At 39.4% G+C, this 27,455-nt stretch overlaps 1 protein-coding gene across 1 annotated transcript in view; it reads right to left on the bottom strand.

Annotated features, from left to right (window-relative positions):
- Window positions 1-19,467, bottom strand: part of ATP8B4 (ATPase phospholipid transporting 8B4 (putative)) — a 157,077-nt gene extending 137,610 nt beyond the window's left edge. Inside the window, exons 1-2 of the mRNA XM_077828428.1 lie at window positions 19,355-19,467; window positions 4,475-4,533 (exon numbers count right to left, since the gene is read on the bottom strand). Of these exons, the coding sequence (XP_077684554.1) occupies window positions 4,475-4,533; window positions 19,355-19,397 (102 nt within the window). The 5' untranslated portion in view covers window positions 19,398-19,467. The remainder of the gene's footprint in view (window positions 1-4,474; window positions 4,534-19,354) is intronic.
- Window positions 19,468-27,455: the final 7,988 nt, after the last annotated feature.

Genomic DNA, 27,455 nt, shown 5'->3' on the forward strand with positions numbered 1-27,455 from the left:
ACTTAGGAGGAAAAATTGGTGGAGTCTCTTATTTTCTTTGATGCAATCTTGTTTGTTTACATGGAATGTACAAAGTCTTGCTTCTGCAAATGCAGCAGGAACCAAAACAAAAAGGACCAATTTATTTTGCTTACAGCCTGAAGACCCTTTAGCCAGCATCAAACCCAAAAACTCTCTAGCTTTTTCCAGCATTATATACTGTACTTACAGCAAAAGGAGCATTCACAATGCAGTTTTAATGAGGTTTTAACACTACCCATAACAAGGTTTCACCCAGGTCTTAACACCACAATGGAAATGTGTCACACAAGAACGGCTATAGAAGAGAAATTAAACATTGCAATAAGGGGAAAAGGTTCAAAAATACTAATGAAACATATGAATGAAGACTTAGAAACCATTACAACCAGATATGAAAACATTCACTCTTTAGTTTAATGGAAGTTTGGGGGATTTGCTAAATGGGTAATTAAGAACAAACTACCTCGTTTGACAGTAGTGTATATCTTGGAGTTGTTTGCTTGGCCAAATGCAAAATGATTTTGTTAAAATGAGAATACAAATTCAAAATAATGTAATGATAGGCATTCTTCTAATAACATTTTAAAGTTTAGATAGAGAGGGTTCTGTTTCCCGTCTTTTCATGTCCATTGATCTTCCTTGTCCAGAAAACCTTCACAGGTATATAATGTGCCAGGTACTCTGATCCTTATATGTTGAAAATACACTTCCTGACATACGAAGGAGTAATATTCTTAACTAAGGGACATCATTTTGTTCCTGCACAATCCAAGTTCTTAATTCCTATATAGCGTTAACGTTTGTTTATAATCTTTGCAGTGGTTCTCAAATTTCTCCAAATTGAAATCTCCCTCTCATCTAACTGGAAACGGCAGGACAGTTGCATTCCCAAGGTTGAATATATATGTCTAAGGGTTCAGAGTAACAGCCGTGTTAGTCTGTATTCGCAAAAAGAAAAGGAGTATTTGTGGCACCTTAGAAACTAACCAATTTATTTGAGCATAAGCTTTCGTGAGCTACAGCTCACTTCATCGGATGCATACTGTGGAAAGTATAGAAGATCTTTTTACACACACAAAGCATGAAAAAATGGGTGTTTACCACTACAAAAGGTTTTCTCTCCCCCCACCCCACTCTCCTGCTGGTATTGTTTCCTGGTCTCTGTGTATTGTTTCATGGTCTCTGTGTATATAATGTCTTCTGCAGTTTCCACAGTATGCATCCGATGAAGTGAGCTGTAGCTCACGAAAGCTTATGCTCACATAAATTGGTTAGTCTCTAAGGTGCCACAAGTACTCCTTTTCTTTTTATGTCTAAGGGTATGTCTTCACTGGCACTGGAAGCAAGCCTCGCAGCCTGGGTAAACACTCACGCTAGTGTGGCTTGAGCTAGCACACTAGAAATATCAATGCAGACATTTCAACTTGGGCAGATGCTCAGGTTCTCAAGCCCACCTGACCCCCACCCCTAGGTTTGAGAGCCCAAGCTCCAGTCCAAGCCACAATGTCCATTCTGCTATTTTTAGCACATTAGTTCAAGTCCTGCTAGCACAAGTCTATCTACCCGGCCTGGAAGGCTGGCATCTAGCTGCCACACAGACATACCATTCATTTGAGCATTCACAGGTTCTGCTTAGTACTAAAACACAAAATTTAGGATCTGCTTATTTTGAATGTTCTAAAAGGCATTAATAATAAATATGTAAATAATAACAATGGAAATATTTATGACATGTTAAGGGAAAAAGAGAGAAAGCAAAACAGCCAAATGCATTATATTTCAGCCTCTGAACGTGGAACATCAACTGAACAATATAAAATTGTCATAAGCTTCCTGTGTAAGTGAAAATATATCTCACTACTTGACAATTAATGGAATTATGCAACCACATTAAAAACCATTGTGGGACAGTTGGAGTTGGTGGTTTTTCCAGGAAGTATTGTAACTATTAGTCTTGGTAAATTCATTCTAGTTTGAGTTATAGATTTAGTTCTTTTACAGTCACTGTCTATTAACGAAAATTAGGTTTCTCCTTTCCTATCCTTTCAAGAGACCTACCATACTTACTTTTTTCGTTCTCTGTTTACTTTCTACGTTTTTTAATTTCTCTGGCTTGATGTGTTCATTTTATGTAATGTTTTGGTGTTCTGGGCCTCTAAGTTCAAGACAGTATTCTACTCTTAAAGGAGCACAACAAACATCACAGTTTTGGATAATATAGCCAAATATTTGCTTGACAATTTGAACCATGGCTTTCAAGTCCATAATTAAAGAGACACGTGTCAAAACAGTTAAGCTCAAATGTATGTTTAGGGTCAAAAACTCTGTTTATAACGCTCTATAATGCTGTCTAAAAATCTTTGCATGTTTCATTTAAAAAACAGCCACCAATCATTGCAGCAGTGAGCGATTTAAAAAGCTATCAAAATTGTACAGGTTCTGGATATACATTTATGTACATGCACTATTAGAAATGGAGGACTCCTGGAAGAGGAAATGTATTCACCTGAAGTCACCATACTATTTGGCTCCCCACTATCAGACACCTATACAATTGTGAAATAGGATTTTCCACAGCCTAACCTTTAGATGAGTCCTTTTGTTAGGTATGAATGCCTGATCAGTGATCCTAAAATAATTTCTGCAATACATAAAGCCCTTTCTAATTACAGTAGAATAATCACAGTTCTGTGTTTGGTTTCAAGGTTTTTTTTTTAATCCAAAATATTCTTTTTTAAATTATTGGGGCTGTCTAACAAGTCCCTGAACAGTTTAGACTAATTTAAAGGATTGATATGTGCCTTTGCTTGTAAATTACTGTTCATTTGAAAGAGGGCTGCAAGGTAAACCACTGAGAAAAGATGAAAGTAAAACCAAAGTAGATTTCTAATATTTCAGGTTTTTTCTAGTTTGCCAAATAACTAGAATTGCCAAACGCAGAAAGTATTTCACACAATACACAGGATAATGCTTGTCTGACTGCTTGCAGGTATTTAGAGCTCAACTGCTTGGAAAGGAATAATTGCTAATTACTTACACTGTGAACTGATTTGCATCACTTGATTGTATTTTGGAGGGCAGGGAGTTTTTTCGAAGAGTAGTTATTTGTAATAAATCTCTGACAAACAGTCACTATAGTGATGTCTCAAAACAAACAAACAACAGCTAATAATGAAAAACCTATATCAAAAACAAATTACTGGCACTTTCCATGACTAATTCAGACCTGTCATCCTGCTTGTCATTATTTTTAAAATTAGGTCAGTCAACAATTAATTTTAAATTGCAAACATAACAATGAGAGGAAAGACAAATGCCAGATTGGTAAATCCTGTTGAAAAATTAAACTTAATTTTTAAAAGTACCAAAGAAACCACAACTTTCCGAAATAGGACTGTGCCATCAAACCTGGATTTTTACAATGCCAAGAAAGAGTTCTTATTTTAATCATTTTCATACCAGCTGTTTTCTGAATGAAAAATACTCTAACATCTTTGAACCTGGATTTTGAAAAAGGAACTGTAGTGTTCCATTATGTCATTTACTTCAAATGCAGAAAAGTCAGGACAGGATTTCAAAACTTTAACACAATATATTACTACAAAGTACAATAGGGAGAAGGTGAGCTAAACTTTATGGTCGATGATCTATTAGGAAAAAACCGAGAACAAATAAGTTTACCAATTTAGTAATTATGCCCTCAAAAAAAATCCCTTAATTGTGTAGTAGTGACACTCTACAATCAAAAGAGGTTGCTACAATGACATGTATTTATAGTTATCAATATATTCTTTCAGAAACACTAAGCTGAGGAAGCTACAGTCCACGGGGAGGGTGGGAAATAATTTATTTCGTATGTGAAGATTAGAGAAGTCTGAGAGTTACAACACGTATGTATGCGTACACTGAACACTTCCTTGGGAATGTTAAGCGCTCCTCCTCCTATAAAAGTGAAAATATTCCTATACACTATGAATGCTCCAGTGGATGGCAGTGCACAGAAGCCAATCGGTGCTGAGTGACAGGGTTAATGTTTCACTCTTCACAGGAGTCCACTGGTTTCTATGAGATATTACTCATAGCAGGCTCATGTTTTTAGATGAAATCCATGTGTGTAACATAAGTAGGTCAACTCTTCCTCAGGTGATATTGATATGCCTTAGAATACTTGTTGTTACCATAACGCGATTGCCATTAATAGACAAATAAATTACTTCCCTAAATTTAATTAAACAGCAGAGTCAGCTTGGGTATTTAACCTCCCCGGTCAAAGATTTCTAGCTCAACCGTGTAGACCCAGGAAGTTCAAATAAGACGTTTGAGTATTATCTGAACTAAACCTCTAAAATTTTTGGGATTTTCTGAACATTAATGAAAACTCTCCATACATCTATGTGTGAATATACATCCCTTACCGTGCAGGGTTTCAATGTTGAATATGCATTATACTCACAGCGTACTGAAATTTTTCATTATGTTCAGGATCATTGGCTTTCACCCTCCGCTCCTCCTCTGAAAAAAGAAAAAAAAACCCACCATAGTATCTTAAAAGACCAAATAGAGCTGAGAACAAAAGTGTAAGAGATCAGTATATAAACAACACTTCATTAACTTTTAGGAACACTCAATAGACCAATTCTTTATTCAAATCCCAATATAGTTCAACTTTTAAAAAGCTAATCTTCAGACACTTTAGATAGTTCAATATTAGAGAGAGAGATTTTTTATTTTGCAGTTTCCAGGAATTACTGTTTCAAATGTAATCACCAGATCTCTCGAGGCCAGCAGTGCTACAAACCAAAATGTCACAAAATCCAATAATGCTCTCACAAAGAAAGTGACAGTGCATTCTGCTGTCATGTAAAAGCATATGCCACATTAGTATTCTCGTGCTTGACTAAAGAGGCAAAATGCACTGGTGAGATTATGGGCTAAATTATGGCTCTTCCTTAAGGAGTTCACTTAACAGGAGCACAGGAAACCCCTCTCCCAACACAGAAGGCAACCATAAAGTGGCTTTTTGATTATCTGACTACAAGGGGTTGAGAGTAATATTAAATACACACCCCAGAAGGGGTCATGTCTAAGTAACTAGGAACGTCACCAGTGCATTCTTCCCTGTCCACTGGCTATGGCCAGAAGGGCAGTGAGGGAGGTCAGGGAGAGAGGGAGAGATTTTAAGGAGTATATTTTATTTTTAAGAGGCGTAACAAGTTAGTGCTAAGCATGTTTCCCCCTGCACTGTAGAGACATTATGACAGATTGCACTCTGTGCATGATCAAATTTGATTCCTAAAATAAACTAAATTTTACCAGATTAATTTTATAACCACATGCTAATTTACTGAATAGAACATTATTCAAATGCTAATAGATAAAAGATACAATAGTTTAAATGTGAGCAAATCATTTTACTCCTGTTAGAACAGGTTCAGTAAATAATACCTACTCTCTTGATGTCAGATAGTTAATGGTTTCGCCCAATGTATTTCCACTGAAAACTCCATGAAATAAAGGTTTGTGTATTTATTATATTTTCCATCTACAGTAGAGTCTTCACTATACATATCAGTCCAACAGTTGGATAAACTCACATTCACTAGATTTCATACTATATGTTAGGTAATATGATTTGTTTCCTGATACTTTCTACCTTTATTATTTGTATTATTGACACCCCCATGGTTTGAAACCTTTAGATCCACCACACAAACCTCTGCCACTTGATCTAATGGCATAGCCTATAGCGGTCATAGGTTGTCATCTTCTATGTGGACCAGCACTAGAAGGCAATGAGGCACAAACTACATTTGTGAGTTTCACAGATATCAGAGGACAGCAAAGGGATGGTGAGACACAGGAATCTTTGGTTCCACCCCAGGCTCTGGAGGAAAGTGTCCTCTAGTTGGCAGATTCTTCTGCCTATTCTCAGAGGGGAGGTCACTGAGCATTGCAGAGACAGGCTCCCTGGTCTCAGTCCTCGTGCCCCGCTGCACGTTGGCCTGGAGCAGCTGGAGGCAGCAATAACAGAGGAAGTCCAGCTTTACCCCTCTTTCCCTGAGCAGAAGCATGCTCAGTCACTCTGTGGGAATTATGCATGCACAATCCAGCCGGAGGTAGAAGCCGCGAGGGGATGGAGCATGCTCAGTTGCTCTGGGAGGATGGCACTTCCTCATACACAGTCTGTTCAGCACTAGGACCTGTGAGAGGCTCAAGCACATTCAATGAGGATGGACTCTTCAGAGATTTAAGATGTTGAAATCAAAGAAGTCTCTACTAATCACATGCAGAATACGATCTTTACAGTTTAGCCAAATTTGAGCAGATTTTTAATAGCAATGGCAAAGGGTACATCACTGACACAAAGGCCACCCCATGCCAAATTTTAAGTCTCAGCTTCAAAACATTTCAAAGAAAAGACTACTAGAATTTTTTTAACATGGGAAAAACAATGTGTCTTTCTTTAACCACTTCCTTAAAAATAGCTCAACTATTTTGGCTGAAATTTTCAAAACAAAATTCAGCCTGAGGCAAACATCAAGCACAGAAAATGTCAACCCAAACAATTAAAGTTTGGCAAACTTAGAGGCAACTGAAAACAGGGTCTTACAATGGGAAGAGTCAGGCAACCTTAATAACAGGCAACACTACCAGCCCTACCTATAATCTGAGGAGTTACAACTCATTATATTAGGTTAGTTATTCTTCTCACTGTAACAGGATGATATTGTGCTACTGGCAAACCAGGTGCCAGCTCATGCCCAAATCACCATGTCTCAACTGAACACTAAAAAATACGTAGCTGGAATGAATCTGACTCATCTCTGTGTTAGTATTGTTAAAAACAGGTATAAGAATTATGAGAATGTGCTTAGTATTTAGACTTTATTGGATGCTTGTGAATTGCTGCATGCATTAATCTCACATATAACATCAGTATCCCATATTCTAAGGTAATATTTGAGCAGTTGTATTGTAAGTTTCTGTGACTATCAGACAGGAGAGACACATTAATCAGTGTGAACTGCTGAGCTGTAACACAAGGGGTTACGTCCTTCCCAACAGGAAAGGTCCATCAACACCAGGTGGACTACTCTGGGATGTTAAAGAGGACAAAGGACTTTCAGTTAGCACTAAAGGACATCTAGAGCTTGATTATAAAAGCTTCTATTATGTTTTGAAACTTAAAGTTGTAACTGGTTTGTATATATTTGTTTACCTGCTTTAACTTTGCAAATAACTCTCTTATTTCCTCTTCCTATTTGTGACAGGGTGCTAAGCAGAAAACTGCTTAGCCAACCCTCTGTCACTTCAGCTCCAATTCAGGGAGGTGAATTGGACCTGGGTAGACCACCTGCCCCTGATTGGGGAAGCTTGAACAGCTGCTGCCTCATCAGGCTGGGGCTGCATAAGAGCCCCAGGGGAAGGAAGCCAGGGCGGAGCTGGAAAGAGGAAAGCTGCAGTAGAGGAAAGGCAGTGAGGGGAAGCAGAGAGAGATAGCTTGCCCCCTCTCTCCTGCTGGTGGACTGCAAGAAGGGGACTACTTGTATGGTGGAAAGGTGGTGGGAGAACAGCCTGTAAATAAAAGCACCAGGTGGGCACTGCACCAAAAGGTTTCTGTGTGACTTTCTCAGCCCAGCGGGGGCAGGAGCCAGGAGGGCCCTGCAGGGACGCTGCTACATTATTTAATAAATCTTCATATGTTTTATTATAGGACAGGCTACAAGCAATGTCTTTGATGTGAGATCTAAGGTGCAGTTGACCTGGGTTAAGTGACTGGTCCTTTGGGACTATGAGTATCCTGAATATTGCTGTGATTCTATCAAAAAGGTAGACTCACCTGCTGGTGAGACAGATCAGAATACTCAAGGGTACTGTCTGTGATTCCATGTTAGAGCTGTTATAGTGTTGGGGTCTGTTATAGTGTCTGAGGAGTTTACACTTGATTACTGGTTCGTGAAATCTAAGTATAGAACTCACAGCCCATTTGGGGTTTGTGCCCTGCTTCCCATCAGTCTGCTCGGAGCCTCACCAGCAGCATTACAGATATGCTACATTTGAAAAAAAAAAAAAAAGTTCTGTCATATTGAACAGATGCTTCTTTGCACTGTTGATAATCTGACTCAAATTATTTCATCTCCCACAGGATGCCCACAACAGCCAATTAATTTATTTTGGTCACAACTGGTTTATCATTAACAGAAGTGTTTCTAGCTCACTAGGTTTCTTTAATCAGCAAAGACACTTCAAAAAAAAAACAACAAAACAAAAACATGCCAAGACCTGTATATAAGAGAAAAGTAACCTCAGCTCTAAAAGGGAACAAAAACTGTAGAATACACTTTAATCCAATAACAAAGCAAATATATGGGTACAATTTGAAGAAAGCTGAAACTGTCTAAACTTAATTATTAAACCAAGACCAAACTGAAAAAAAAAGTCCTAACCTTTGGCTAATATATTTTAAAGATAGACAAAACAAGACTTCCTCCAAGAGAGAAACTAACTAATAATGTATCAATAAAAAATTAAACCTCTGAGGGATATGCTTCCACAGCCTATACCACAGAAATAACATTAAGCTTCCCTGTGCACTAGAACAGGGAACAGTAGAACCTCAGAGTTATGAACACCTCAGGAATGGAGGCTGTTCATAACTCTGAAACATTCGTAATTCTAAACAAAACATATTAAGGTTGTTCTTTCAAAAGTTTACAACTGAACATTGACTTAATGCAGCTTTGAAACTTTACTATGCAGAAGAAAAATGCTGCTTTTAACCATCTTAATTTAATGAAACAAGCCCAGAAAACAGTTTCCTTCGCTTGTAAAATCTTTTTTTAAACTTTCCCTTTATTTTTTTAGTAGTTTACATTTAACACAGCACAGTACTTACTTTTCTTTTTGTCTCTGCTAGTGCCTGATTGCGTACTTCCTGTTCCAAATGAGGTGTGTGGTTGACCAGTCAGTTCATAACTCTGGTGTTCGTAACTCTGAGGTTCTATTGTATACCTATTAGTTCAGTCTGAGAGTTTTCAGTTAGAACAATGACATTTCTACATCCTGAACAGCTCTGCAGGCAGCAGAGTTTTGCTAGTCTGGGGATATTCATTTGTATGGTATGCAGAAAAAAAACCCGACTATCTAGCTTTTGGATAGGCTAATTTAAAATGCAAAAAGACACAGCACACTTCACCATTACACTTCAGACAGAACAAGAACATTTTGGTCTTTGTTTTACAACCTTTCAGCTGGATGCCAAGGATGACTAATTCCCTTAGGTTCCTTCAAAAGTCCAAACCTAAATCTTTGAGTTCTGTATTCTACATTTTGCATGACAAGAAATATACAAAGCCCAGAACACAGGACAAAAAATATAATGCAATTATATATTTGAATAAATAGGACCAAGCCAACCACTATAAAAACAACAAAGAAACATGCAGTAATTAATTATACTCATCTTCCATCTGTGTGAAAAATCATTTCTACCTGATACTTTATTCTTGCTAGGAAGAGTTATAAATCCTCTCCAGGACAGCAACGTCTGGAGACATTTTCCAGATATTTCCTTAGATATAGTCATACTTTCAAAGATATTTGTATTTCTGTGATTCATCCAAAACATGTATCTTGAGTGAGCTAGTTATTCAACACAACATCCCAGGGGGCTTTCAGTGTTGAAAACAGATACTACTGCATGTCCAAACAACAACAAACAAGCAATCATTTCTGTGTCCAAGCTATCTTTAAAAAAAGTGCACCAGTCTCCCCACAAAACGAAAAAGACGCTGGCATTTCAAGGTTTTGAAAGCCATCACTGAAACTTTGGTGCAATACATTAGCAATGAGTTTAGCAAAACTGTTTTCAACATTTGCCTGTTTAAGTGATGCCCAACTGTTTATCGGCTTTTCATAAAAAGGGAACGTGATTGACTTTTGCAATTCCTGAAAAGCAATGTTAGAATCTCTCAGGGTTGATAAAAATCAACGATTTTAAAAAAATCAGATTTTTTTTATTTAAATTGGCTTTTTTTGATAAAATTCTTTTTGAGGAAAAAAACCTATCTTAAGATAGTTTTAAGATAGCTCAAAGATAGCTCATCATGGAACAGGGATTATAAATTCTAATTCTGTAGTATGAGACAACATATTCATGTAATGTTTAAGAAAAGTTTTGTAAATGAGTTCCAATAGTTCATGGATTAAGGACCCAATTTTATAGGATTCCAGGGGCTTCTGTATAGATTATTTAGGTTAATCTTTCTATCTATCCAGTGGGACTCAGTGCTCAGTCTAGAAGATACAATCGGAGATGCTTAGTTTTGCAGTTCTCAAACTGTGGATTTGTGTCTCCAGAGAGAACATGCTTGTTCATAGCAAAAATGTTTTTAAATAAACAATATAAGACCTCAACTCTATTGTCCCTCTACAAATTTGTGTGCACAGAGTCAATCACTTACCTCTCTCTAAAAGTGCAAAGTTTCAAAAAGTCAGTGAATAGAAGACTGTTGGGGGCAGAACAGATCTGGACAAGGAGAATAAGTCTGGAGATAAATGTGAGAAGGGAGGGACAGGCAGTAGAAACAACAGTGAAACTGTTTGAGCAGCATATTCCAGAAGTCTTGAGGTCTTTCTGAGAGTAGCCTTCATTGATCTATCATACCATTCTCTCACTAGCAGGGACAACCTATAATGGCAACAGGCCATAAAAGAGACCCTGTTTGGGAATATTTTAATGAAGTTCCTCTATCTGTGGGTAAGACAGGCATGTGTGCAAAATGCAAACAGTGCAACGAAGAAATGCAAAGCCTTTTTGCCCGAATGAAACAACATCATGAGAAGTGTTCCTTCTCACGAGGAAGCTGCGTTGAAGATAATGAAAGGAACATGTTTGAACATGCAGGATCTTCAGGTAGGTAAACTTTTTTTATTTCATACTTCTTTCTTAAGGACTGCCTGTCTTCCTTCTGGACTATTCTTGAATTCTCATGTTTGAGCAAAAAATATAGTTGTTACTCTATGGTACTATCATTTTAGATGCAGTTGTGATAAAAAGTAAATAGCTGAAATAGGCAGATCTTTCTTTTACAATTTCACCATTAAAGTAGTACTGAGTGTCAGTGACCGCAATGAGTAATACTAAATGAGCAGTATGGTAATATAATTAAATAAGTGCATTGACTCAGGACTTGGCTACACTTGCAAGTTACAGTGCATTAAATCAGCCCCAGGCACCCTAACTCCTGAGGTGTCCACACTGGCAAGCACCTGGACTCCGTGGTTGGAGTGCCTCTGGTAATCTACCTTCACGAGAAGCATAAAGCTTGCTGTGCCCTGGCTGAAACGCCCGGGTGTCAGTGTGGACGACATGATGCATTACTGTGCTGTGATTGGCCTCCAGAAACGTCCCATAATCCCTTGAAGTCAAGTGGCCACTCTGGTCATTGTTTTGAACTCGGCAGCAGGCATGCGGTTATCCCCTTTCAAAGTTCCATTTCTGACAGCCGGCTGTTTATCTGCTCAGGGATACTAAGCAAACCATTACTGTGGAATTCTGCTGCTGCAGAGGCAGGCGTGTGTGAGCGAGAGAGGCAGGGGGAGCTGATGTTGGGGTTTCCCCCTGCTGCTGTCTGAACTTATGAGACAGCATGCTGACACACTCTCTGCCCCCCAAAACACACTGCCTTTCCCCCCACATACACACAACACACTCCCTGTCACACTCCACCCCCTCATTTGAAAAGCACACTGCAGCCACTTGCACACTCAGATAGCTATCACAATGCACTGCTCTCCGTGGCATTGCAAGAACTGCTAATGTGGCCATGCCACTGAGCTCGCAGCTGACCGTGTAAACACATGGCAGCGCTTTCCCTACTGCAGTCTCTGAGGGCTGGTTTAACTCCCAGCGCTCTACATCTGCAAGTGTAGCCATAGCCCTATTTTGCTTAGGAGAATCCATCCTCCACATACAGGATTCTGAAGACTATCCACCTTCAAGATCACCATCATTTTCTATAGTTTCAGAATTATCTGCCAGTGATAGTGTTTCAGTCACATCATGTATGTCACAAAGCCATAGTATATCACTTGTAGCAAAAAGGGAAAAAAATCTCCATCATCCAGTAACAACCATAGATAAGTTTGTGATAAGAACCAGCAGATTACGAAAAGATTAAAAAATTGTCTGGTTTGTTTAATGCAACAAACTTTCCATATGATTGAGAATCCACACTTCATTAACATGGCTCAGTCAATAAGACCAGTCCACCCAACAGAACAGATGTCAGAGGCAAATTGCTGGATAAAGCGTCTGAAAGAGAAATTGAGCAGTGTGCAAAAAGTCTAGACGGTGAAATTGTTAACTTGAGTCTTTATGGGTGGAGCAATGTCCACACTGATCCTGTTGTATGTGCTGTGTGACAACCAAAGAAGGGAATGTCTTCCTTACAGAAACAATTGATACATCACGAAATGCACACACAGCAGAATACTTACAAGAAGTAGCAGTAAAAGGTATAACAAACTGCGGGGAAAAAATTAAAATGTCTAGTATGCAGCTTGGCCACAGACAATGCTGCAAATGTATCCAAGATGAGAAAAAATTATTTCGAAGAGAGTCCCAAGCTAATAACATACGGTTGCAGTGCTCATATGATGCACCTCCTAGCCAAAGATTTCAGTGTTCCAGAAATAAAGGCTAATGTTGCTGAAATTGCAAAATACTTCTGTAACAACCACTTTGTAGCAGCTGCTCTGAAAAAAGTGGGAGGAACCAAACTCACTCTCCCACAAGATGTGCAATGGAACTCAGTAGTGAACCATTTTGAGCACTGTATCAAGAACTGGCCTAATGTGATGACAGTTTGAAAACAAAATTGTGAAAAAATACATGGCACTGTCACAGCCAAAGTTCCCAACATGGGGCTGAAGATAAAGGTTGAACACATGTTGAGTACCCTGAAGCCTAGTTCTGCAGCCTTGAACAAAATGCAGGGAAATAGCTGTTTTATTGCTGATGCTGTTGAAATTTTGAAGGAACTGAGTGAGATCTTAAAAAGGGAAATATGCAATGACATAATAATTTTTAAATTACAAGCATTAAAAAAAACAATGGGACAAGCACTATCTTCAACTCATTTTCTTGCAAATATTCTCAATACTCAGTACCAGGGTCAAACCTTAACTGCTGAAGAAAAGGCGTTGGCTATGACATAGACATCCAGCAATCATCCCGCCATAATGCCAACTATAATAAACTTCAGAGCTAGGAATGAACCATTCAAGAAATATATGTTTGTTGATGATGTTTTAAAGAAAGTCACACCAGTGAACAGTTGGAAGTCACTTAAGCACTTGGATTCAGAGACTGTTGAAGTGAAGAACTAAAAAAGAGCCACCGTGGCTTAACAACCATGTAAAAGAAGCAGTGAGAGATAAAAAGGCATCTTTTAAAAAATGGAAGTCAAATCTTAGTGAAGTAAATAGAAAGGAGCATAAACACTGCCAAATTAAATGTAAAAATGTAATAAGAAAAGCCAAACAGGAGTTTGAAGAACAGCTAGCCAAAAACTCAAAAGGTAATAACAAAATGTTTTTTAAGTATATAAGAAGCAGGAAGCGTGCTAAACAACCAGTGGGGCCCTGGATAATCGAGATACAAAAAGAGCACTTAAAGATGATAAAGACATCACAGAGAAACTAAATGAATTCTTTGCTTCAGTCTTCACGGCTGAGGATGTTAGGGAGATTCCCAAACCTGAGCCATCTTTTGTAGATGGCAAATCTGAGGAATTGTCACAGATTGAAGTGCAACTAGAGGAGGTTTTGGAATTAATTGAGAAACTTAACAATAACATGTCACCAGGGCCAGATGGCATTCACCCAAGAGTTCTGAAAGAACTCAAATGTGAAATTGTGGAACTATTAACTATGGTTTGTAACCTGTCCTTTAAATCAGCTACTGTACCCAATGACTGGAAGATAGCTAATGTAAAGCCAATATTTAGGAGATGATCCTGGCAATTACAGACCGGTAAATCTAACATCAGTACCGGGCAAATTAGTTGAAACAATAGTAAAGAATAAAATTGTCAGACACATAGAAGAACATAAATCGTTGTGCAAAAGTCAACATGGTTTCTGTAAAGGGAGATCATGTCTTACTAATCTATTAGAGTTCTTCGAGGGGGTCAACAAACATGTGGACAAGAGGAATCCAGTGGACATAGTGTACTTAAGAGTACAAAGATTTCCAGAAAGCCTTTGAAAAGGTCCCTCACCAAAGGCTCTTACGTAAATTAAGTTGTCATGGGATAAGAGGGAAAAGCCTCTCATGGATTGAGAACTGGTTAAAAGACAGGGAACAAAGGGTAGGAATAAATGATAAATTTTCAAAATGTAGAGGGGTAACTAGTGGTGTTCCCCAAGGGTCAGTCCTGGGACCAATGCTATTCAACTTATTCATAAATGATCTGGAGAAAGGGGTAAACAGTGAGGTGTCAAAGTTTGCAGATGATACTAAACTGCTCAAGATGCTTAAGACCAAAGTAGACTGTGAAGAACTTCAAAAAGATCTCACAAAACAAAGTGATTGGGCAACAAAATGGCAAATGAAATTAATGTGGATAAATGTACAGTAATCCACACCTGAAAAAATAACCCCAACTATACATACAATATGATGGGGGCTAATTTAACTACAACTAATCAGGAGAAAGATCTTGAAGTCATCGTGGATAGTTCTCTGAAGACGTCCACGCAGTGTGCAGCGGCAGTCAAAAAAGCAAACGGGATGTTAGGAATCATTAAAAAAGGGATAGAGAATAAGACGGAGAATATCTTATTGCCCTTATATAAATCCATGGTACGCCCACATCTCGAATACTGTGTACAGATGTGGTCCCCTCATCTCAAAAAAGATATACTGGCATTAGAAAAGGTTCAGAAAAGGGCAACTAAAATGATTAGGAGTTTGGAACGGATCCCATATGAGGAGAGATTAAAGAGGCTAGGACTTTTCAACTTGGAAAAGAGGAGACTAAGTGGGGATATGATAGAGGTATATAAAATCATGTGTGGTGTGGAGAAAGTGAACAAGGAAAAGTTATTTACTTGTTCCCATAGTATAAGAACTAAAGGCCACCAAATGAAATTAATGCCTAACAGGTTTAAAACAAATAAAAGGAAGTTCTTCTTCACTCAGCGCACAGTCAACCTGTGGAACTCCTTGCCTGAGGAGGTTGTGAAGGCTAGGACTATAACAGGGTTTAAAAGAGAACTAGATAAATTCATGGAGGTTAAGTCCATTAATGGCTATTAGCCAGGATGGGTAAGGAATGGTGTCCCTAGCCTCTGTTTGTCAGAGGGTGGAGATGGATGGCAGGAAAGTGATCACTTGATCATTACCTGCTAGGTTCACTTCCTATGGGGCACCTGGCATTGGCCACTGTCAGTAGACAGGATACTGGGCTGGATGGACCTTTGATCTGACCCAGTATGGCCTTTCTTATGATAATCTCACTTTTAACAGCAGTTGCTTCTTCTGCTGGTGTAAAAAGACTATTTTCTTTGTTTGGACTAATTTATTCCAAATTGAGAACTCATTTGGGATCTGAAAAAGCAGGAAAGCTTGTTTTTCTTTTTCAGATTATGAACAAACAAGAAAATGAAGGTGAAGGTGAAGGCGACTGAGTTAGTTGCAGAAGCCAATATTTTAAGTTTCTCATGTTGACCTGGCTGACATAGTCAATTTAATTTTTGGTTGGTTTTTTTTCAATATTTCATTTAACTATTTTAGTTAAAAACAATTTTAACAAAAACAAACCCGATTTTAAAAAACTTGAATGTTTAACTAAATTCAAAAATTCATGTTTGTTTTGTTAAAATATTGTATGTTTGCTGTTGAAGAAAAAAATCCAAAATACATAACATTGTTGTTTTAGTTAAATAAAACAATTTAAATGTCTGTCTGGTGATGTTCTCCTCCTAATACAGCGTGGCAAGAAAATCCTCCAAATATTAATGATTAACCTGTTGAATTGGAAATAGTTCATCTCCCGATGACTTCATAAATATCTGCTTCAATTACCTTTGGTAAATGAAATAACCAAACAATCATTCATTTTCTGATATAGCTATAAAACTCCTCTGAAAAGTTTTCAAAATAAATCACTTTAAAAATGTATAGTGTGTACCTTCTACAAATGAAACCTACATCTATCTCTGAGTTGAGAAGAATATGTATTAAGGTTGTAACAACTAACAAAAATGCACTTTTATGTTGAAATCCATGATTAAATCGAGTCTTCCTGACTAGTGATTTAAATCAAATCCACCCTGGAATCTCTCCTTAGGTTTTGAGCCCAAGTGTGCATTGATCAGAGGTTTCAAGGAGGCTACAGCAGCCACTTTACCAACTTGCCTACGGGCAATACCAAGACACATACTACTTGCTTTTGTACACATGAAGTAGAACTTAGATATTTGGTACGTTAGGAAAAAATTAGATCCAAAGTTTAGGGGGGGTTGATTTGATTTGGCTCTTGTAAGAATAGGAGAAAGTTGCAAATCTGGATCTAGGTTCAAATTCTAAACCCCCACCTATGCAATCTTTCATTTTGGTTTAACACGTTCTAGCGAAAACTAGGAAACTCACAATTTCCAAGAATGAAGGCCAAATTTTTCAAACCTGTTCTCCTCAAGTTAGGCTTCTAAATTAAAAGGGAACTGACTTTCAGAGGTGCTTACAGCTCCTGTTAACTTCTGTGGAAGACATAGATGCTCAGAAATTCTAACAAATCAGGACACACACACCCCTCGGGGGGGAGGAGGGATTGACACAAGGAGAAAGAAATACGACCTAGCTATGGATTTAGGTGCCTAACAAAGACCCTGTGTTTGAAAAGTTCAGCCTGTGCCTACGTATTTTGCATATCACTTGTTTTACCAGGATTTCATGCCTCTACCACTGCAGTAGAAATGCAAGTTTTTAGAAGCACAAAATGAAGGAAAATTAATTATTCTGATGACTCTATCAGCAAGTTAAAGTAACAAAGATCAGTAAGAAAGGAAAATAAATGACATTCAAATTCATACTAATGATTTATTGTGCAAAATGCCATGAGGTATAAAATTATGTATTACATTTTTAATTGACAAAACAATTTCAAATTTTGCTCCAGAACCACAAAGTTTTAAATACCAGATGTAGTGTGGCCAACTTTCACAATTTTATCATGATTCTTGCAATATTTTTTTCTGAAAGCCCCAGATCTGGAGTCATGCGATTACATGAAAACATCAGCATTCTTTTTTTTTAAAAAAAGATACATTCCTGGCACTTCTGGATGCACAAGAACCAGAAGGAAATGAAGCGAACCCAGCTATTTTTTTTTATTGAAATTTAATTTTAAAAATGCTATGATTTACACTCAATCTCATGATTTTTGAACATTCAGGATGGATGATACCGTAGCTACCCCGTAACACAGAGGGATTCTAGTTTGCCATCAAGGAGAAGCAGTAGTACAGGAATATAGAAGAACAACAACACAGTAGACACCCAGACAGTTAGCAAAACAACACAACGAGAAAGCCAGACATAACAGATAGATGTTCATGGTGATGAGAGACTGAAGATTTAAGCAAGGTTCTTTTATTTTAAAAGATGCACTGTATTCTGTACACAACTGGCATGGACCATTTCAAAGTTTTTAGATACTGAATGCAGAGAAGGGGTATAACCATGCACACACTCAAGGCTCTATAACCACAGAAGAAGGTTAGTACCATAAACAACAGTTATCAGATTATGAAGTGCAAGTCAGGCCAAAAATCCAAGTAGAGCAGAGTCGGAACCAAATGTCCGATTAACACCCATAAATTTCTATCTATAAATTTTGCAACTGATCACTAATTTTTAAGGAGTCAAAATACAGATCCATATCTGATCCAATGCCCTTGTTTCAAAAATCTTGAATGGACATTAACATTACTATTCTCCACCTACATGGTAATGATCATGATTTACATCTCTATGGTGCCTTTCATTCAAAAGAATCCAAAAATTGCTTCCCAAACTGAAATCATTTCCACTCACCTTCGTGAAATACACGGGGTTTTGCTATAGGCATGACTGGCATAGGACTTGTTTCCAACTACATAATTCCTGTGTTACAAGTTCCACCCCAACAACGAACCACAGCAGTGTTCTCTGAAATTCCAGCAGTTCAAAAAAGGCAGTACCATATATGTGGCGCAAGACTATGTGGCTGTTTTGCACTACATTCCTAAAGACGTCAATTAAACAGCAGGCAAGCAGTTAAAGCAGGATTTTGAATTTTCCCTTTAATAATTTGTTTGGTAGATAATCTTCCAGCCAGCAGTATATATTTTTGAAATTGCATCAAAACAATTTCTTTTAACAAAGAAAAACCTAATTTAGCACAGTTTTTGCATAAATGTTGATGTGTAAGGTCACCAGAACAAATCTTTTAAAAAATGGAGGAATTCTATTGGACAAGACTACAGCGCTCTAGCTTTGTATAAATAAGTATTTAACAGAGATTGACCCAATCAAAATCCTAAATCTAAATATCTCAAAATTTGAAAGTAAATTAAATTCAAACCTATTGCTGAATTTTTCAAATGGTCTTTTGTCTTTGTAATGGACCAAACTAAAACCCCAAAGTGAACTCATTACTTGAGACCTGCTCTAACATTTGGATAGCAAGAGATGTGCCAGTCCTAAAAAGTGCATATCTAGGAAGCATCACAATACCCTTTTTTACAAAGGTTACAAAAGTTCACATAAGCTAGATGAGTAACTTCAGCAGCAGTCAATATTCATGCTTTAGACCCTTTATGACCTTTTGTGAATTAATTAATTCCACACAGCAAAGTGTGTTGCACTGTGATTCCTGGGCAATACACTAAAAAAACAGGAAAAGTACAAGTTACACTAAATTGTTTATTTTCTATTAAAAACTAGTTACAGCGATCCAGCTTTTTGCGTAGGTGGCATCTGGCTCCAGGGTAGAAGTGAGAAAGCTAAACTAAGTTTCATTTTCTGTTCCTCACTTCTCACAGATGTATGTCAGTGCTAGAAAGTACAAACAGAAACCTAGGGAAATGGAAACTGGAGCAGTGCAAACCAGATAACTCTGAACTCATGTTCAGTTACCGGAGTCACCATAGTTGTCATACACCAAGACCTGTAAAGATCATTTTTATCAGGCTGATACACCCTTACAGATGTTCCCCCCAACAACAGCAAAGAACAATTCCCAACTATCATAATCAGACCCAAATGAACTTAAATGATAGTCACCCATTGAAATACCTTGATGCCCATCTCCTTCGTCACCATTCATTACAGCACTTAGATGATACCATTTGCTTGGCAGCCAATGTTTACAGGTCAATGTAGTTTAGGAGTCCAAGTCCTTCTCAGTAAACTTTTAGTGTTGCAAAATCTCCAGAAACAGCTATTGTTGAAACCATAGTCCCACTTCCCCTGCAGTCTGGCACTGATAAGCTCAACAGTCACACACTAGGTGTGAGAAACGGAAGGGGTGAATCAGCCCAAGAGCAGCAAAAATTGACAGTTTATAAATTAATATAAGCCAGAATGGTACAGGTTGAAAATAGAAATGAAAAAACAAAATGCAGGATAACTGAGGGGTGGCATTCATGGGAACTTTGAATGACAAATCAAGGCAGCTTCCACAACCTTCCTAGGCAGTCTGTTCCATTGTCCTACTATTCTTACAGTTAGGAAGTTTTTCCTGAGTTTTAATCTAAATCTGCTATGCTGCAGTTTGAACCCATTGCCTCTTTTCCGGCATTCTGTGGCAAGAGAGAACAACTTTTCTCCATTTCCTTTATGGCAGCCTTTCAAGTATTTGAAGACCACTATCATATCCCCCCTTAATCTCCTCTTTTCCAAACTGATCATACCCAGTTACTTCAGCCTTTGCTCATATGGTTTGCATTCCATCCCTTTGATCATCTTTGTCACTCGCCTCTGGATCCTTTCCAGTTTCTCTACATCCTTTCTATACATTAGTGACCAAAACTGGACACAGTACTCCAGCTGAGGCCTAACCAGCGCCAAATAGAGCAGTACTATCACCTCCCATGACATGTATACTATGCCTCTGTTAATGCAACCCAAAACTGCATTTGCTTTTTTTGCAACAGCATCGCACTGTTGACTTACATAGAGGTTGCGATCTACTGTAAGTCCCAGATCCTTCTCAGAAGTGCTGCTGCCAAGCCAGTTATACCCCATTTTGTATTTGTTTTGTCTTCCCTAAATATAGCATCTTATATTTGTCTTTGCTGAGTTTCATTTTGTTGTCTATAGCCCCAGATCTCCAATTTATCAAGATCCCTTTGAATTTTAGCTGTATCCTCCAAAGTGTTTGCAACTCCCCACAGCTTTGTGATCAGTATGCTCTCTATTCCTACATCTATGTCATTAATAAAGATGTTAAATAATACTGGAAACAGAACAGACCCCTGTGGAACTCCGCTCGAGACTTCCTTCCAATCTGACATCATTCCATTAATAGTTATTCATTTTTTGCCGTTGTTTAGCCAATTATGTATCCACTTAATGGTAGTTCCACCAAGCCCCACATTTCTCCAGCTTACTTATCAGAATGTCATGTGGGACTGTGTCAAAAGCCTTGCTAAAGTGCAAGTATATTATGTCCACTGCATTTCCCCTATCCACCAAACTAGTTACCCTGCCAAAGAAGTAAATCAAGCTGATTTGGCATGATTTGTTTTTAGTAAATCCATGCTGGCTACTACTGATCATGCCTGTACATGTTTTTGTTATAACTGCCATGCAGGAGTTCTTTTGGCTTTGAGAATCATCAGGAATGCTACAAAGGCAGCACATTCAACCCCAGGAGAAATGGGAGGGAAGGTCATTAGATCATTCAACAAATTATTGCTCTAACCAATCAAGCAGCAGTACTGACAAACTACAAAGACAGTCCCAGAAATTCCTCTTTAGCCAGCACATAAGATGTGCACAAACTCAAATAGGAGCTTGTGACGTTGCACTCTATATGATTTTATGAAAATATGCTAATAAGTGTGAATATAATGTAACTGGAATATGATTCATGCAAAAGGTCTCTTGTAGGGTATCATTACAAAGCTTATAATCTACTGAGTGTGGTCATCCTATTTGTATAAATGTATCATTCTTGTATCTGAAGTAGCAATATGAATTACAACTTTGAGGTCCTACTGTAGTTATCCAAAGTGTGGGCCATTAATGGTGGTTTGAAATCTTGATGGCTCCCATCAACCAGGACAATTGACGATGGATGGCTGTTTGCTTGCAGGCCTTCCTGTGAGTCAGGCTGGGAAGAATGAGAGCTTGGAGTCTTATAGTGACATGTGATCATGTCACCTGAACTGGAATCCATCTTTAGCCTGGTGCTTTTCCATTAAGAAGGAGGGGTGGGAACCCAGAGAGGGACAAAGGATTCCCACCTTGTCCAAAAGATATATAAGTGGGTGGAATAGAACAAAGGGAGCTGCAGTCATGAGGAATCCCCTAGCTACTACCTGAGCTGGAACAAGGGCTCTACCATGGGAAAGGATTGTGCCCAGACTAGAAAGGTGTCCAGTCTGTGATAGAAGCTTATTGAAACATCTCTGAGGGTGAGATTTTATCTGTAATCACTTTCTTACTGTATTAGGCTTAAACGTGCGTGTTTTGTTTTATTTTGCTTAGTAATTCATTTTGTTCTGTCTGTTATTACTTGGAACCACTTAAATCCTACTTTTTGTATTTAATAAAATCACTTTTTATTTATTAATTAACCCAGAGTATGTATTAATACCTGGGCAGCAAACACCTGTGCATATCTCTCTATCAGTGTTATAAAGGGCGAACAATTTATGGGTTTACCCTGTGTAAGCTTTATACAGAGTAAAACGGATTTATTTGGGGTTTGGACCCCATTGGGAGCTGGGCATTTGAGTGTTGGAGATAGGAACACTTCTTAAGCCGTTTTCAGTTAAGCCTGCAGCTTTTGGGGTAAGTTGTTCAAACCTGGGTGTGTGTTTGTAGCAGGCTAGCATGTCTGGCTCAAGCCAGCAGGGTACTGAAGTCCCAAGCTGCCAGGGAAAACTGGCTCAGAGGTAGTTTTGGCACATCAGGTGGCAGTCCCAAAGGGGGTTTCTGTGATCCAACCCATCACAGAGCTATTCTAATATTTCAGAGTTCAAACAACAGCCACAGAAACCCTCAAGTCTGCATGAATAAGGAGACCACCCACCACTGTAGAGGCAGAAAAATTCCTGTTCTTAGTCCAGAGAAAGGACTCAGCTCAATTTCCTCCTGTCTCCCCACACTAGTTTCATGAAACTTCTTAAAGAGTCTCAGCTGCTTTGAAACTAATTGCTTCCTGAGAGATGTGCATAATTTCCACTATCAGTATAATATGTACAAGACCTTAGGAATAGAACAGGGGTACCACAAAAAAGCCACACCATATATTTTCATTAAGCTTCAGAATGTACCAGTTTAACAATTCTAAGAGATCTACAATTGCGTATAGGACTACTATACCAAATTACTGATATTCACTTTGGGCTTGGTTCTAGAAGCACAGGCAACTCCTGGATAGAGCTAAGTGCTTTTGACTGACTTTGAAACTTGAGGGTGCTTCAGCATCTCCCACCATCAAGCCCATAGCTTTCATTCAGACTTCAGTAGTTTCATGGAGCAACTGATTTGGTAAAATGTGAGCTAATCTTGCAATAGAAAAACTTACTAACATAAAGCATAGTAAAAGTGATTGGAATTATTATTAAATTTATTATCCATAGAGTACCCAAAACTTGCTTGGTGCTTTATGGTCAATAAAATAGACACTGCTCCTGCACTGAAGAACTTACCATCCAACTGTGGGCTTCGGGCAACAGGTAACAATGACAAAGTGTGTGCATGGACTGATGGAGGTTGGTTACTGCACGCTGGAAGGTGTTAACTGATGTCATCAAGCAGCTCTTTGATATTCAGTCATAGATCTGGTTAAAGCCACTGGATGTGCTAAGCTCATGGAAGGAGCATTTAAGCCCCTTTAGGAGTGATATAGCTAGAAGCAATAGAAGCCACTGCCCAAGGCAATGGGCCATAAAGCAAGACCTGATTAGAAGTTAACAATAGGGCCACGGATCACAAATATGGAGGCTGGGGAATGTTTGGGAATCTATGTGTGTGCGTGAGATAGACAAAAAAGTGAGCAGACAGAGACAGAAGCTGTTGTGAGCATGGACCTGAGAAGGAAAAGAGTGTAAGAACCTGCAGGAATGGAACCTGGCATGGGGATTCTGTGCTGCTGATGCCACCATATTTCCACTAGAGGCGTAGGGTGGGCTCCCAAGGGAGAACCCAGTGAGGCTGGGCTTGACGGGAAGTGCCACCCAGCAGGACCTGAGTGGCAGACCGTAGTCGCCACTGATTGGCTGGTACCAGTACTTAAATCAGGAAGCCATGATAGGAAGCTGTCTGAGCAACATAAACTGCCTGCCTGTTTCCAGCCCAGACCTTGCTTGTGATAGACCCTAGTCTCTGCCTTCTGACCCTGATCTGTCCTTGGCTTTGCTCTTCTTTTGCTGTCTGTAATCTGGTGCCTGACCTGCTCGCCTGGTAAACTAAAACTGACTGCTTCCTGATGCCTGAACCTTGGTCTGCCCTCTGGCCTATCTCATACTCTGACCTTCCTGTACCTGACTCAGCCTGACTCCTGCTCCAACCACTAGGTCTGACTGCCCTCGTCCTGGTCATGACAAACAGAGAGACAGCTTCTGGTGATACAGAACTGATTGGAGGAGAAGACTTAGAAATTAGGAGCACGGAAACAGCCTGTTGTTTGTTTCTACTGTGCTTAGGGAAACAGGATTTTGTGTATATTCTTTGTAAATAAACAGGATTGCACCATAAAATATACCCAATTTGTATGATCCATTTATTCTATGATAACAACCCTGCAAGCCCCCTAAATGCTCAGGCCAAAAGAAGTAACATTAGAACAAAATGGAAGTGAGGACCAGGGTTACCATGTCACATGGTTACTCAGATATGTTATACCTACATCTTAAGTGCTCCTATATACACAATTTGTGTAGTATGTTTTTGCTATATACACAATTTTTTTTACTGTCACCATTTCAATAATTCCCACTGATAGTATTTGCTACATTAAATATACATTCATAATAGTATGTTACAGGTATTCAGCTGTACAGTATTTTATATCATGAGCATTAATGGTCTTTATGCTCTAACACAGTCAATAAAATATCACAGGAACTTGAAAGTAAAGAAGTTGTAAATTAGTTATTAGTAATTCAAAGCAGTTTCACTTCTTCTAGAAAAAAATAATACTGTCACATTCTTGCATTTATATTCTTGTATGTAAACTTAGATATCCATCTGAAAGAGCTACAGATAATTCTTGTCTAATTGCAGTAACCTTTTCTTCTCTCTACCTTACAAAATAAATGGAGAACCCTTTCCAAAGTTTTAGCCTAAAATCTATCTCAAAGAACTGAATAATAAGGTCAAAAAACAAAATGAAAGTCAGTATTGGAAGGAAAAACTGGGTTGGGGAAGAATTTCCCCTATAGTTTCCTACAATTGTTATAATGTAACCAAGAGAAAAATATATTTTTAAGTTGGAGTTTTTTCCCATAGCTAAAAAGGTATGATCTTATGATAATTGTATGTTTAATCACAGAAGCATTTCTAAGATCATAAAGAGATCTCAGTTACCCTGAATGCTAGGAGTAAAATCCTGGCCCCATTGAAGCCAGTGGCAAAACTCCCTAAATCTTTTTTCAGCTTATGCTAGTGTGAATCTCTTTGCCTGTTCAGAGTCCCAAGAAGTCAAGGGGATCCCACACAGGTAAAGGAATCTGCACTAGTGGATCCCAATGCAAGGTCAGGGTCTAAGACAGAAAGAACACTCTTTAAAATACTTCATGTTCCCTGGAATTGGCAAATCCACAAAGAAATAGCTAGAACTATACTCTGACACTTAGAAAATATATTTCTATTTGCAAAAGAATAGTCTAATCTATTTTCACGTAAACATAAAACTTATTTAATTATGAAGAATCTTTAATCTTTAATCAAATATGCTTGTAGCTACGTTTAAAAAAGGAAGATTTAATTAATAAAAAATAAAACACTCACATTTGTAAAACAAAATTCTAAAGCTACCTACAAGTTCCACTTCTATCCTCAATTAAATATGAAATCAATGGAAGAGTCTGAAACATATTTCGTTTAAGGACAGAAACTCTTCAGTTTAGAGCCCTTTAGATAGATGATTAAAATGTTCATTGTATGAAGGATCATTAAAATGAAACGTGGGAAAGTCATCTGTAACAGGCTGGATTTCCATATCTTTGAAAGGAAAGACTGCCCATGCTACCAACAGTGTGATTCTGTGGTACAATGATCTTTATAGCTGAACATATGATCTACATCAGCTTAAACTTCATTGCACTGCAACCCCCTTCTGACGACAAAAATTACTACGACCCCAGGTGTGGGGGTGGGAGGCAGAGCTTGAGCCCCGCCATGCCAGGCTGAAGCCCCCAGACTTCGGCTTCAGCCCCGGACCTCACTAAAATGCAGTCCTGACCCACTTTGGGATCCCAACCCACAGTTTGAGAACCATTGATCTACATTCCCTCTTTTGTCCAGTGTATTACTTTCTAAAAGGAAACAGCTTGTCCTGAAAGCAATTGTCCGTTTTCATTAGAATTATACCTTAGAGTTAAGATTAATTGCTTACCATCTCTGCTCTACAAAATTAAAATTCAAGTCATAAAAAATTTAAACAGGAGATATTTGTTCTCCTTATTACTACACACTGTGACAGGGTCGGGCTAGATGGCTACAGGAGAGTAATTTTTTGAAGCAGAAAAGAATTTTATTTGCATAACACTTACAAAGAATCACCAAAAAGGAAAAACAAAACTATGCAACAAAACAAAAGCAAACGCAAGGTATAACACAGAAGCCTTCAGGAGGGAGAAGTGTTCAGGCTAGCCTGGGCCCAGAGCAGGGGGGCTTCCTCGACACTCATGGTCTTCCACCCTCCTGAGTTACCTGGTGGCCTAGAGCAGGGGGCTTCCTCGACACTCGTGGTCTTCCACCCCCTCGACTTACCTAGTGCCACACCCAGTGTCACCGATTATTCCTCTCCTGAGAGTGCCCGACAAGATGGGCACGGCTGCGGGGTGGGCAGTTTGGGGGGGCGGGGGGATGTACACCTGTTGTACAACTGTTGGCAGTTGACTCGGGCGGAGGAGGCTGCCGAATAGATGGCCTGGCAAGCCTCCACCCGCGCCAAGTCGCCCGGGTCCTGGACCACGAGGAGCACGTCATCAGCGTACGCTGACAGGACCAGCCGCAGCTCCGGCTCCTGCAGCACCAACCCTGTCAACCTCCTTTGGAGGAGACAGAGGAAGGGCTCGATTGCCAGAGCGTACAGCTGGCCTGAGAGGGGGCACACCTGCCGTACTCCTCGCCCGAAGCTGACCGGTTCGGTCAGGGTCCAGTTGAACCTAACCAGACACTCCGCGGAAGAATACAGCACTTGGAGAAAACTCACAAACTGAGGTCCGAATCCAAACGCCTGCAGAGTGCCCAGGAGGTACCCATGGTCCACTCTATCGAACGCCCTCTCCTGATCGAGAGACAGGAGGGCGAACGACAGACCATCTCTATGCCCGAGTTCCAAAAGGTCTCGGACTAGAAATAGGTTGTCAAAAATGCTGCGGCCCGGGACAGTGTAGGTCTGGGTGGATCACATCCGCCATCATGGACCCTAGCCACAGCGAGATTGCTTTCGCTACGATTTTGTAGTCCGTGCTAAGGAGCGAGACGGGACACCAATTTCGTAAATCGCGGAGATCCCCCTTCTTCGGCAAAAAGGCGAGCACCGCTTGCCTGCACGAAAGAGGGAGGACCCCACCCTGCAAGGACTTGGCCCAGACAGTGGCTAGGTCTGGGCCAAGGATGTCCCAGAAAGTGCGGTAGAACTCTATGGTCAGCCCGTCCATGCCCGGAGATTTATTTGTGGGCATGCGACGGAGGGCTTCCGAAAACTCGGCCAGGGTGAGAGGCAGCTCTAGTCAGTCTCGGTCGCCCACGCTGACCGTAGGGAGTTCCTCCCAGAGCACCCTGCAAGCGCCAGGATCAGTCAGATCCGGGGAGAAAAGGCTTGTGTAGAAGTCACGGGCCCTCCCACACATCTCCACCGGATCCGTGAGGGGGGTGCCGTCTTCTGCTAGAAGGCAGGTGACGTGTTTCTTGGCCCCCCTCATTTTTGCCAGGGCATAGAAGAAACGGGAGCCGCGATCCATCTCCAAAGGAGGCAGAT

This window comes from Eretmochelys imbricata, chromosome 10 (assembly GCF_965152235.1).
Source record: "Eretmochelys imbricata isolate rEreImb1 chromosome 10, rEreImb1.hap1, whole genome shotgun sequence".
Taxonomy (NCBI): domain Eukaryota; kingdom Metazoa; phylum Chordata; order Testudines; family Cheloniidae; genus Eretmochelys; species Eretmochelys imbricata.